Source organism: Bombina bombina, unplaced genomic scaffold, assembly GCF_027579735.1.
Source record: "Bombina bombina isolate aBomBom1 unplaced genomic scaffold, aBomBom1.pri scaffold_523, whole genome shotgun sequence".
Classification (NCBI taxonomy): domain Eukaryota; kingdom Metazoa; phylum Chordata; class Amphibia; order Anura; family Bombinatoridae; genus Bombina; species Bombina bombina.
In genome coordinates, this window is record NW_026511860.1 from 55,001 (window position 1) to 68,942 (window position 13,942).

The 13,942-nt window shown below is 51.3% G+C and overlaps 1 protein-coding gene across 1 annotated transcript in view; it reads right to left on the minus strand.

The window, feature by feature from the left end:
* The window catches only part of LOC128643975 (protein sidekick-1), a gene marked incomplete in the record, with an annotated part of 285,109 nt that overhangs the window by 43,264 nt on the left and 227,903 nt on the right, over positions 1-13,942 (minus strand). Inside the window, 1 exon segment of the mRNA XM_053696740.1 lies at positions 10,479-10,670. Within this exon segment, the coding sequence (XP_053552715.1) occupies positions 10,479-10,670 (192 nt within the window).

The following is a 13,942-nucleotide window of genomic DNA, read 5'->3' on the forward strand; positions in this document are numbered from 1 at the left end:
CACAGAAAACACCCAGAAAGAACAGCACCACAATACAGTATAATATACACACATGAACCCAGGTGCACTGATTATCACACTCAGCTAGTATCCTAAGGCTTTTACTAATAAAGTTCAGCATTGCTCTGCAGCCTTGTGTTTAGCATCTGTATCCTAGCTCCTCTCTTAACCCTTAGTTTTCCGGATTAAACTGCCTTGTCAATACTCACATTGGCCTGTTATATTGGATTTAGCCTTTCTGCTTAACCCCCGTCTGCCTGACTCCTGACTTAACCCCCATCTGCCTGACTTAAACCCAGTCTGCTTGACTCAATCCCCGTCTACCTGACTTAACCCCAGTGTGCTTGACTCAATCCCCGTCTACCTGACTTAACCCCTGTCTGCCTGACTCCTGACATAACCCTGTCTGCCTGACTTAACCCCCGTCTGCCTGACTCCTGACATAACCCTGTCTGCCTGACTTAACCCCCGTCTGCCTGACTCCTGACATAACCCTGTCTGCCTGACTTAACCCCCATCTGCCTGACTTAACCCCCATCTGCCTGACTTAACCCCCATCTGCCTGACTTAACCCCCATCTGCCTGACTTAACCCCCATCTGCCTGACTCAATCCCCGTCTACCTGACTCCTGACTTAACAACCGTCTGCCTGACTCCTGACTTAACCCCCGTCTGCCTGACTCCTGACTTACCCCCGTCTGCCTGACTCCTGACATAACCCTGTCTGCCTGACTTAACCCCTGTCTGCCTGACTTACCCCCGTCTGCCTGACTCCTGACTTAACCCCCGTCTGCCTGACTCCTGACTTAACCCCCGTCTGCCTGACTCCTGACTTAACCCCTGTCTGCCTGACTCCTGACTTAACCCCTGTCTGCCTGACTTAACCCCCGTCTGCCTGACTCCTGACTTAACCCCCGTCTGCCTGACTCCTGACTTAACCCCCGTCTGCCTGACTCCTGACTTAACCCCTGTCTGCCTGACTCCTGACTTAACCCCCGTCTGCCTGACTCCTGACTTAACCCCCGTCTGCCTGACTCCTGACTTAACCCCCGTCTGCCTGACTCCTGACTTAACCCCCGTCTGCCTGACTCCTGACTTAACCCCCGTCTGCCTGACTCCTGACTTAACCCCCGTCTGCCTGACTCCTGACTTAACCCCCGTCTGCCTGACTCCTGACTTAACCCCCGTCTGCCTGACTTAACCCCTGTCTGCCTGACTCCTGACATAACCCCGTCTGCCTGACTTAACCCCTGTCTGCCTGACTCCTGACTTAACCCCCGTCTGCATGACTCCTGACATAACCCTGTCTGCCTGACTTAACCCCCGTCTGCCTGACTCCTGACATAACCCTGTCTGCCTGACTTAACCCCCGTCTGCCTGACTCCTGACATAACCCCGTCTGCCTGACATAACCCCGTCTGCCTGACTTAACCCCTGTCTGCCTGACTTAACCCCTGTCTGCCTGACTTAACCCCTGTCTGCCTGACTTAACCCCTGTCTGCCTGACTCCTGACATAACCCCGTCTGCCTGACTCCTGACATAACCCCGTCTGCCTGACTTAACCCCTGTCTGCCTGACTCCTGACTTAACCCCTGTCTGCCTGACTCCTGACATAACCCCGTCTGCCTGACTTAACCCCTGTCTGCCTGACTCCTGACTTAACCCCTGTCTGCCTGACTCCTGACATAACCCCGTCTGCCTGACTCCTGACATAACCCCTGTCTGCCTGACTCCTGACATAACCCCCGTCTGCCTGACTCCTGACATAACCCCCGTCTGCCTGACTCCTGACATAACCCTGTCTGCCTGACTTAACCCCCGTCTGCCTGACTCCTGACATAACCCTGTCTGCCTGACTTAACCCCTGTCTGCCTGACTCCTGACATAACCCCGTCTGCCTGACTTAACCCCTGTCTGCCTGACTCCTGACATAACCCCGTCTGCCTGACTTAACCCCTGTCTGCCTGACTCCTGACATAACCCCGTCTGCCTGACTTAACCCCCGTCTGCCTGACTCCTGACTTAACCCCCGTCTGCCTGACTCCTGACTTAACCCTGTCTGCCTGACTTAACCCCCGTCTGCCTGACTTAACCCCCGTCTGCCTGACTTAACCCCCGTCTGCCTGACTTAACCCCCGTCTGCCTGACTCCTGACTTAACCCCCGTCTGCCTGACTCCTGACTTAAAGGGACACTCAATCAAAATTAAACTTTCATTATTCAGATAGAGCATGCAATTTTAAACAACTTTCCAATTTACTTCCATTAACAAAATGTGCACAGTCTTTTTATATTTAAACTTTTGGAGTCACCAGCTCCTACTGAGCATGTGCAAGAATAAGTGTGTATGCATTTTTGAATGGCTGATGGCTGTCACATGGTACAGGGGGGAGTGGAAAAAGACATAACTTTTAAAATTGTCAGAAACAAAATCCACTACTCATTTGAAGTTCAAAATAAGTGCTATTGCATTGTCTTGTTATCATGCATTTGTTGATTATTCAAATCTACAGTGTTGACTGGTCCTTTAACCCCCGTCTGCCTGACTCCTGACTTAACCCCCGTCTGCCTGACGCCTGACTTAACCCCCGTCTGCCTGACGCCTGACTTAACCCCCGTCTGCCTGACGCCTGACTTAACCCCCGTCTGCCTGACGCCTGACTCAACCCCCGTCTGCCTGACGCCTGACTCAACCCCCGTCTGCCTGACGCAACCCCCGTCTGCCTGACGCAACCCCCGTCTGCCTGACGCCTGACTCAACCCCCGTCTGCCTGACGCCTGACTCAACCCCCGTCTGCCTGACGCCTGACTCAACCCCCGTCTGCCTGACGCCTGACTCAACCCCCGTCTGCCTGACGCCTGACTCAACCCCCGTCTGCCTGACGCCTGACTCAACCCCCGTCTGCCTGACGCCTGACTCAACCCCCGTCTGCCTGACGCCTGACTCAACCCCCGTCTGCCTGACGCCTGACTCAACCCCCGTCTGCCTGACGCCTGACTCAACCCCCGTCTGCCTGACGCCTGACTCAACCCCCGTCTGCCTGACGCCTGACTCAACCCCCGTCTGCCTGACGCCTGACTCAACCCCCGTCTGCCTGACGCCTGACTCAACCCCCGTCTGCCTGACTCCTGACTCAACCCCCGTCTGCCTGACTCCTGACTCAACCCCCGTCTGCCTGACTCCTGACTCAACCCCCGTCTGCCTGACTCCTGACTCAACCCCCGTCTGCCTGACTCCTGACTCAACCCCCGTCTGCCTGACTCCTGACTCAACCCCCGTCTGCCTGACTCCTGACTCAACCCCCGTCTGCCTGACTCCTGACTTAACCCCCGTCTGCCTGACTCCTGACTTAACCCCCGTCTGCCTGACTCCTGACTTAACCCCCGTCTGCCTGACTCCTGACTTAACCCCCGTCTGCCTGACTCCTGACTTAACCCCCGTCTGCCTGACTCCTGACTTAACCCCCGTCTGCCTGACTCCTGACTTAACCCCCGTCTGCCTGACTCCTGACTTAACCCCCGTCTGCCTGACTCATGGGTTGAGGGCAATGGGCTGACTTTTATAATGGTTTACAGTACTTAATTAGTGATTATGGGGCCTATCTATCAAGCTCCGGATAGAGCTTGAGGCCCCGTGTTTCTGGCGAGCCTCCAGAAACACCAGTTATGAAGCAGCGGTCTAAAGACCACTGTTTCATAACCCTGTTATCGCCGCAATTCGAGAACGATTGGGTTGATTGACACCTCCCTGCTGGCGGCCAATCCGAGTCAGCAGGGGCTGCGTTGCACCAGCAGCTCTTGTGTGCTGCTGAAGCAATGCTGAATACGGACAGCGTATTGCTCTCCGCATTTAGCGAGGTCGGATCAGGTCCGCAAGACCTTTGATAAATAGGGGCCTATGTATCTTATTTGACCCAGAAGGAGGTTGCAGTACTCGGCATGTTTAGTATTTCACCATATTACTATCAGGTATGTAAAGTGCAGTTTAAGACTAAGGGTCTCACTTCGTCATGAATGATATAGCTGGGAGCTACATCAGTGTCCTCCCCAGCAGCAGGGGGCACTCTCACAACCAACCTACAAACAGGGTAGTGGAAGAGGGCTGGTGCGGACACACACTGGGCAGATGCCATGGGGTCGGGCCATCTGCTGTTGTGTTTATATTTACTTGTCTATAGGCTCTCACCTCTGGTGAGGTGGTAAAGTCCCTAATGCCCCCTGGCACCTGCATTCTATCTAATCTATAGATGAGGCTTTAGTTGTTAGACTTATGATGAGGTCTGAGGGCCACTTACATTACATTATGCTTTGAGCATAAATTATTTTGTTGGAATCCATTCTGGGTGTTGGGGGATTCAGTAAGGCCAACTAGCGATTCTATTGACGTTGTGACCTCATCCAATTAACTTGTCGTCTACACCTGCTAGTGGATTCCTGATTTTAGGGCCACACTCATGTGTATGAAGGTGATTTCTGTGTGCCATAATGAACACATCTCAGACTGACTATGTTCTGCCAGGTCACCATTCCCTGGCACCGCTTTCTCTGACTACAATAAGCACATATACAAAGCACTGCTTCCTGTAAGCACATAACTCTTCCAGGGATAAGATACACTTCCAGATGAAAAGGAATGTTTTCTTGCGTCTCCTGTTTATCTGCGGTTACCAGATGCTGCGTGTCACTTCTGTACAAAACCGATTAAATATCTACTTTATCTGGGAGAGGCTCCTGTGATCTCCTGAATGTCAGACACCATCACATCTTACACATAAATGGCAAATTCACAAGTAGAGCACAATCAGTAGCACAAGGTACATTATATTGCACAATACCAGTAGCGCACAATATGACCCTGCAAGTGACACTAAGGTACTATAATCCTCCCTGTCCCTGCAGGTGACACTAAGGTACTATAATCCTCCCTGTCCCTGCAGGTGACACTAAGGTACTATAATCCTCCCTGTCCCTGCAGGTGACACTAAGGTACTATAATCCTCCCTGTCCCTGCAGGTGACACTAAGGTACTATAATCCTCCCTGTCCCTGCAGGTGACACTAAGGTACTATAATCCTCCCTGTCCCTGCAGGTGACACTAAGGTACTATAATCCTCCCTGTCCCTGCAGGTGACACTAAGGTACTATAATCCTCCCTGTCCCTGCAGGTGACACTAAGGTACTATAATTCTCCCTGTCCCTGCAGGTGACACTAAGGTACTATAATCCTCCCTGTCCCTGCAGGTGACACTAAGGTACTATAATCCTCCCTGTCCCTGCAGGTGACACTAAGGTACTATAATCCTCCCTGTCCCTGCAGGTGACACTAAGGTACTATAATCCTCCCTGTCCCTGCAGGTGACACTAAGGTACTATAATCCTCCCTGTCCCTGCAGGTGACACTAAGGTACTATAATCCTCCCTGTCCCTGCAGGTGACACTAAGGTACTATAATCCTCCCTGTCCCTGCAGGTGACACTAAGGTACTATAATCCTCCCTGTCCCTGCAGGTGACACTAAGGTACTATAATTCTCCCTGTCCCTGCAGGTGACACTAAGGTACTATAATTCTCCCTGTCCCTGCAGGTGACACTAAGGTACTATAATTCTCCCTGTCCCTGCAGGTGACACTAAGGTACTATAATCCTCATTGTCCCTGCAGGTGGCACCAAGGTACTATAATTCTCCCTGTCCCTGCAGGTGACACCAAGGTACTATAATCCTCCCTGTCCCTGCAGGGGACACTAAGGTACTATAATCCTCCCTGTCCCTGCAGGTGACACTAAGGTACTATAATCCTCCCTGTCCCTGCAGGTGACACTAAGGTACTATAATCCTCCCAGTCCCTGCAGGTGACACTAAGGTACTATAATCCTCCCTGTCCCTGCAGGTGACACTAAGGTTCTATAATCGTCATTGTCTCTGCAAGTGACACTAAAATACTATATTCCTCCCTGTCCCTGCAGGTGACACTAAAGTATCCTAATCCTCCCTGTCCCTGCAGGTGACACTAAGGTACTATAATCCTCCCTGTCCCTGCAGGTGACACTAAGGTACTATAATCCTCCCTGTCCCTGCAGGTGGCACTAAGGTACTATAATCCTCCCTGTCCCTGCAGGTGACACTAAGGTACTATAATCCTCCCTGTCCCTGCAGGTGACACTAAGGTACTATAATCCTCCCTGTCCCTGCAGGTGACACTAAGGTACTATAATCCTCCCTCTCCCTGCAGGTGACACTAAGGTACTATAATCCTCCCTGTCCCTGCAGGTGACACTAAAGTACTATAATCCTCATTGTCCCTGCAGGTGGCACTAAGGTACTATAATTCTCCCTGTCCCTGCAGGTGACACCAAGGTACTATAATTCTCCCTGTCCCTGCAGGTGACACCAAGGTACTATAATCCTCCCTGTCCCTGCAGGTGACACTAAGGTACTATAATCCTCCCTGTCCCTGCAGGTGACACTAAGGTACTATAATCCTCCCTGTCCCTGCAGGTGACACTAAGGTACTATAATTCTCCCTGTCCCTGCAGGTGACACTAAGGTACTATAATTCTCCCTGTCCCTGCAGGTGACACTAAAGTACTATAATCCTCATTGTCCCTGCAGGTGGCACTAAGGTACTATAATTCTCCCTGTCCCTGCAGGTGACACCAAGGTACTATAATCCTCCCTGTCCCTGCAGGTGACACTAAGGTACTATAATCCTCCCTGTCCCTGCAGGTGACACTAAGGTACTATAATCCTCCCTGTCCCTGCAGGTGACACTAAGGTACTATAATCCTCCCTGTCCCTGCAGGTGACACTAAGGTACTATAATCCTCCCTGTCCCTGCAGGTGACACTAAGGTACTATAATCCTCCCTGTCCCTGCAGGTGACACTAAGGTACTATAATTCTCCCTGTCCCTGCAGGTGACACTAAGGTACTATAATTCTCCCTGTCCCTGCAGGTGACACTAAGGTACTATAATTCTCCCTGTCCCTGCAGGTGACACTAAGGTACTATAATCCTCATTGTCCCTGCAGGTGGCACCAAGGTACTATAATTCTCCCTGTCCCTGCAGGTGACACCAAGGTACTATAATCCTCCCTGTCCCTGCAGGGGACACTAAGGTACTATAATCCTCCCTGTCCCTGCAGGTGACACTAAGGTACTATAATCCTCATTGTCCCTGCAGGTGACACTAAGGTACTATAATCCTCCCTGTCCCTGCAGGTGACACTAAGGTACTATAATCCTCCCTGTCCCTGCAGGTGACACTAAGGTACTATAATCCTCATTGTCCCTGCAGGTGACACCAAGGTACTATAATCCTCCCTGTCCCTGCAGGTGACACTAAGGTACTATAATCCTCCCTGTCCCTGCAGGTGACACCAAGGTACTATAATCCTCCCTGTCCCTGTAGGTGACACTAAGGTTCTATAATCCTCCCTGTCCCTGCAGGTGACACTAAGGTTCTATAATCGTCATTGTCTCTGCAGGTGACACTAAGGCCTGATGACGTCACTTTGCAGCACTTTTCATTGTGAATACTAAGTGATCACTGCTGCAGTAAGCAGTAATTGTTTATCATGAGAGTTATTGATTTTATGTGATTTGTAATGAAGCTGGAATTGATTAAGGACAGAGGGCTGACCTGAGTTTAATGAGACTTCATATCCCATTTAATCAGCTCTGCAAACATTTATCTTCTAGAACTTTAGACAGTGCACAATTAGTTTTTCCCCCTAAGCCCTTTGTAAAGTTTGCTCACACATTTCTTCCCATCACTCGCAATGCCAGGCAACACCACGTCCAGCAAGCGCTACTTGTACAAAAAACATCTACTCTGGTTTAATTAATTAAATGAGACTCAAGCATAATGTAGGGAAATGTCACCAAATGTATATAAAATAAACAGCACCATCCCGGAAATATTGTTGTCTTATTCTTGTGCCCAGGCTATGAGGCCGAATTATCAAAGGTCTTGCGGACCTGATCCGACAGTGCGGATCAGGTCCGACAGACCTCGCTGAATGCGGAGAGCAACGCCGCCCCCTGCAGACTCGCGGCCAATCCGCCGCCAGCAGGGTGGTGTTAATCAACCCGACCATACTCAATTGGATTGAATTGCGGCGATGTCGGGTCCGCCTGCTCAGAGCAGGCGGACAGGGTTATGGAGCAGCGGTCTTTAGACCACTGCTTCCTAACTGCTGTTTCTGGCGAGTCTGAAGACTCGCCAGAAACACGGGCCCACACGCTCCATACGGAGCTTGATAAATGGGCCTCTATGTGTATTGTGACTAAACATGGGGCCCTAGAACTCTGCAGTATCAGGTTAACACCAATGTGAAGAGGATCCTCTCAGAGGTGGGTGTCGTAGGGCTATGCCCCAGGTCAGGTGAGCTTCAGAATGGAGACAAATCCTGTCAATCAAAAAGTAACTGGGATATCGCCTGGAAACTCCCAGTACTGACCACTAACTCGCTGGGAATCACACCATTTTACCCCTGTATGAGTGGCATTGTGCCAGTCTGTGATTGGACAAACATCACATGACACAACAGGTCATCTACAGAGGTCTAAGAAGCCAATGCGTTTCAGACAAGTGTGAAGAACAAAAAGGTCAAGCTTAGGAGCTTGGAAAGTCAGCAGAGTTTGCGGTATGAGAGGTGCATTAGTGAAAGAACCATCCAGCAGAGATGGTATACAACATTATGCAAGGTACTAACATCTGTATGATTTAAGCAGACCGTCTACCTCTAGTTATAACTGACCAAAATAGTTTAGCATAGATGTCCTTGCTTACACCTAAAGAGCCACAAGGACAATAACTCTTACTGAACAAACAAAAGGACCATTAACCCTGAGAATCGGAATCTTTACAAAGGTTCCTTTATCAACCCGCCCCTGAATGCCCTTCTCTCTCTCTTTCTCTCTCTCGTTTTCTCTTTCTCTCTCTCTTTCTTTTTCTCTCTCTCTCTCGTTTTCTCTCTCTTGTTTTGTCTCTCTTTCTCTCTCTCTCTCTTTCTCTCGTTTTCTCTTTCTCTCTCTCTTTCTCTTTCTCTCTCTTTCTCTCTCTTTCTCTCTCCCTTTTTCTCTCCCTTTTTCTCTCTCTTTTTCTTTCTCTCTCTTTTTCTTTCTCTCTCTTTTTCTTTCTCTCTCTTTCTTTCTCTCTCTCTTTCTTTCTCTCTCTTTTTCTCTCTCTCTTTCTTTCTCTCTCTCTCTTTTTCTTTCTCTCTCTTTTTCTTCCTCTCTCTCTTTTTCTTCTTTCTCTCTCTATTTCTTTCTCTCTCTATTTCTTTCTCTCTCTATTTCTTTCTCTCTCTATTTCTTTCTCTCTCTATTTCTCTCTCTCTCTCTCTCTTTCTTTCTTTCTCTCTCTTTTTCTTTCTCTCTCTTTTTCTTTCTCTTTTTCTTTCTCTCTCTATTTCTTTCTCTCTCTATTTCTTTCTCTCTCTATTTCTCTCTCTCTCTTTTTCTTCCTCTCTCTCTTTTTCTTCCTCTCTCTCTTTTTCTTCCTCTCTCTCTTTTTCTTCCTCTCTCTCTTTTTCTTCCTCTCTCTCTTTTTCTTCCTCTCTCTCTTTTTCTTCCTCTCTCTCTTTTTCTTCCTCTCTCTCTTTTTCTTCCTCTCTCTCTTTTTCTTCCTCTCTCTCTTTTTCTTCCTCTCTCTCTTTTTCTTCCTCTCTCTCTTTTTCTTCCTCTCTCTCTTTTTCTTCCTCTCTCTCTTTTTCTTCCTCTCTCTCTTTTTCTTCCTCTCTCTCTTTTTCTTCCTCTCTCTCTTTTTCTTCCTCTCTCTCTTTTTCTTCCTCTCTCTCTTTTTCTTCCTCTCTCTCTTTTTCTTCCTCTCTCTCTTTTTCTTCCTCTCTCTCTTTTTCTTCCTCTCTCTCTTTTTCTTCCTCTCTCTCTTTTTCTTCCTCTCTCTCTTTTTCTTCCTCTCTCTCTTTTTCTTCCTCTCTCTCTTTTTCTTCCTCTCTCTCTTTTTCTTCCTCTCTCTCTTTTTCTTCCTCTCTCTCTTTTTCTTCCTCTCTCTCTTTTTCTTCCTCTCTCTCTTTTTCTTCCTCTCTCTCTTTTTCTTCCTCTCTCTCTTTTTCTTCCTCTCTCTCTTTTTCTTCCTCTCTCTCTTTTTCTTCCTCTCTCTCTTTTTCTTCCTCTCTCTCTTTTTCTTCCTCTCTCTCTTTTTCTTCCTCTCTCTCTTTTTCTTCCTCTCTCTCTTTTTCTTCCTCTCTCTCTTTTTCTTCCTCTCTCTCTTTTTCTCCCTCTCTCTCTTTTTCTCTCTCTCTCTCTCTTTTTCTCTCTCTCTCTCTCTCATTTTCTCTCTCTCTTTCTCTCTCTCGCTCTCTCTTTCTCTCTCTCGCTCTCTCTCTTTCTCGCTCTCTCTCTTTCTCTCTCTCTGACTCCGCTGCATCTTCCTCCCTCTGACTCCTGTGAGTCTCCCTCCCCTAATTGGGTTTTCCCCAGCAGCAGGCAGTGCACCCAGAGTGTGAGCGTCATTACCTCTCCTTTCTGTGGTTATCACCATTGCTTCTAGAGGTTCTCCCCAACCTCTCTGCGTTTTGGCTGATGTGCGGAACACGTACGGCTGTTCTGGCTGAAGGTCCATTGCTGTGAACTGTCTAACTGTTGAGCCCACTTCCACAGTGATGAACTTGTTGGTGGTGTGAGCCAGGCGATAGGCGATCTGATAACCTAATAACGGGAGATATTACTCACTTTATAGAGTATCTGATATGCGCTTTATACAGAGGGATATTACAGCTCTGAAAGGGACACGACATGCAGCTGGGACAGGGACACAACATGCAGCTGGGACAGGGACACAACATGCAGCTGGGACAGGGACACAACATGCAGCTGGGACAGGGACAGAACATGCAGCTGGGACAGGCACACAACATGCAGCTGGGACAGGGACACAACATGCAGCTGGGACAGGGACACAACATGCAGCTGGGACAGGGACACAACATGCAGCTGGGACAGGGACACAACATGCAGCTGGGACAGGGACACAACATGCAGCTGGGACAGGGACACAACATGCAGCTGGGACAGGGACACAACATGCAGCTGGGACAGGGACACAACATGCAGCTGGGACAGGGACAGAACATGCAGCTGGGACAGGTACAGGACAGGGACAGAACATGCAGTTGGGAAAGGGACAGGACAGGGACAGAACATGCAGCTGGGACAGGCACAGGACAGGGACAGAACATGCAGCTGGGAAAGGGACAGGACAGGGTCAGAACATGCAGCTGGGAAAGGGACAGAACATGCAGCTGGGACAGGGACAGGACAGGGTCAGAACATGCAGCTGGGAAAGGGACAGGACAGGGTCAGAACATGCAGCTGGGACAGGGACAGAACATGCAGCTGGGACAGGGTCAGAACATGCAGCTGGGACAGGGTCAGAACATGCAGCTGGGACAGGGTCAGAACATGCAGCTGGGACAGGGTCAGAACATGCAGCTGGGACAGGGACAGAACATGCAGCTGGGACAGGGACAGAACATGCAGCTGGGACAGGGACAGAACATGCAGCTGGGACAGAACATACAGCTGGGACAGGGACACGACATGCAGCTGGGACAGGGACAGAACATGCAGCTGGGACAGGGACAGAACATGCATCTGGGACAGGGACAGAACATGCAGCTGGGACAGGGTCAGAACATGCAGCTGGGACAGGGACAGGACATGCAGCTGGGACAGGGACAGAACATGCAGCTGGGACAGGGTCAGAACATGCAGCTGGGACAGGGACAGAACATGCAGCTGGGACAGGGACACAACATGCAGCTGGGACAGGGACACAACATGCAGCTGGGAGAGGGACAGGACAGGGACAGAACATGCAGCTGGGACAGGGACACAACATGCAGCTGGGACAGGGACACAACATGCAGCTGGGACAGGGACACAACATGCAGCTGGGACAGGGACACAACATGCAGCTGGGACAGGGACACAACATGCAGCTGGGACAGGGACACAACATGCAGCTGGGACAGGGACACAACATGCAGCTGGGACAGGGACAGAACATGCAGCTGGGACAGGGTCAGAACATGCAGCTGGGACAGGGTCAGAACATGCAGCTGGGACAGGGACAGGACAGGGACAGAACATGCAGCTGGGACAGGGACACAACATGCAGCTGGGACAGGGACACAACATGCAGCTGGGACAGGGACACAACATGCAGCTGGGACAGGGACAGAACATGCAGCTGGGACAGGGTCAGAACATGCAGCTGGGACAGGGTCAGAACATGCAGCTGGGACAGGGACAGGACATGCAGCTGGGACAGGGACAGAACATGCAGCTGGGACAGGGACAGAACATGCAGCTGGGACAGGGACACGACATGCAGCTGGGACAGGGACACGACATGCAGCTGGGACAGGGACACGACATGCAGCTGGGACAGGGACACGACATGCAGCTGGGACAGGGGCAGAACATGCAGCTGGGACAGGGACAGAACATGCAGCTGGGACAGGGGCAGAACATGCAGCTGGGACAGGGGCAGAACATGCAGCTGGGACAGGGGCAGAACATGCAGCTGGGAGAGGGACAGGACAGGGACAGAACATGCAGCTGGGACAGGGACAGAACATGCAGCTGGGACAGGGACACAACATGCAGCTGGGACAGGGACACAACATGCAGCTGGGACAGGGACAGAACATGCAGCTGGGACAGGGACAGAACATGCAGCTGGGACAGGGTCAGAACATGCAGCTGGGACAGGGTCAGAACATGCAGCTGGGACAGGGACAGGACATGCAGCTGGGACAGGGACAGAACATGCAGCTGGGACAGGGACAGAACATGCAGCTGGGACAGGGACACGACATGCAGCTGGGACAGGGACACGACATGCAGCTGGGACAGGGACACGACATGCAGCTGGGACAGGGACACGACATGCAGCTGGGACAGGGTCAGAACATGCAGCTGGGACAGGGGCAGAACATGCAGCTGGGACAGGGGCAGAACATGCAGCTGGGACAGGGGCAGAACATGCAGCTGGGACAGGGGCAGAACATGCAGCTGGGACAGGGGCAGAACATGCAGCTGGGACAGGGGCAGAACATGCAGCTGGGACAGGGGCAGAACATGCAGCTGGGACAGGGGCAGAACATGCAGCTGGGACAGGCGCAGAACATGCAGCTGGGACAGGCGCAGAACATGCAGCTGGGACAGGGGCAGAACATGCAGCTGGGACAGGGGCAGAACATGCAGCTGGGACAGGGGCAGAACATGCAGCTGGGACAGGGACAGAACATGCAGCTGGGACAGGGAAAGAACATGCAGCTGGGACAGAACATGCAGCTGGGACAGGGACAGAACATGCAGCTGGGACAGGGACAGAACATGCAGCTGGGACAGGGACAGGACAGGGACAGAACATGCAGCTGGGACAGGGACACAACATGCAGCTGGGACAGGGACAGAACATGCAGCTGGGACAGGGACAGAACATGCAGCTGGGACAGGGACAGAACATGCAGCTGGGACAGGGACAGGACATGCAGCTGGGACAGGGACAGAACATGCAGCTGGGACAGGGACACAACATGCAGCTGGGACAGGGACACAACATGCAGCTGGGACAGGGACACAACATGCAGCTGGGACAGGGACACAACATGCAGCTGGGACAGGGACAGAACATGCAGCTGGGACAGGGACACAACATGCAGCTGGGACAGGGACACAACATGCAGCTGGGACAGGGACACAACATGCAGCTGGGACAGGGACACAACATGCAGCTGGGACAGGGACACAACATGCAGCTGGGACAGGGACACAACATGCAGCTGGGACAGGGACACAACATGCAGCTGGGACAGGGACAGAACATGCAGCTGGGACAGGGACAGGACATGCAGCTGGGACAGGGACACGACATGCAGCTGGGACAGGGACACGACATGCAGCTGGGACAG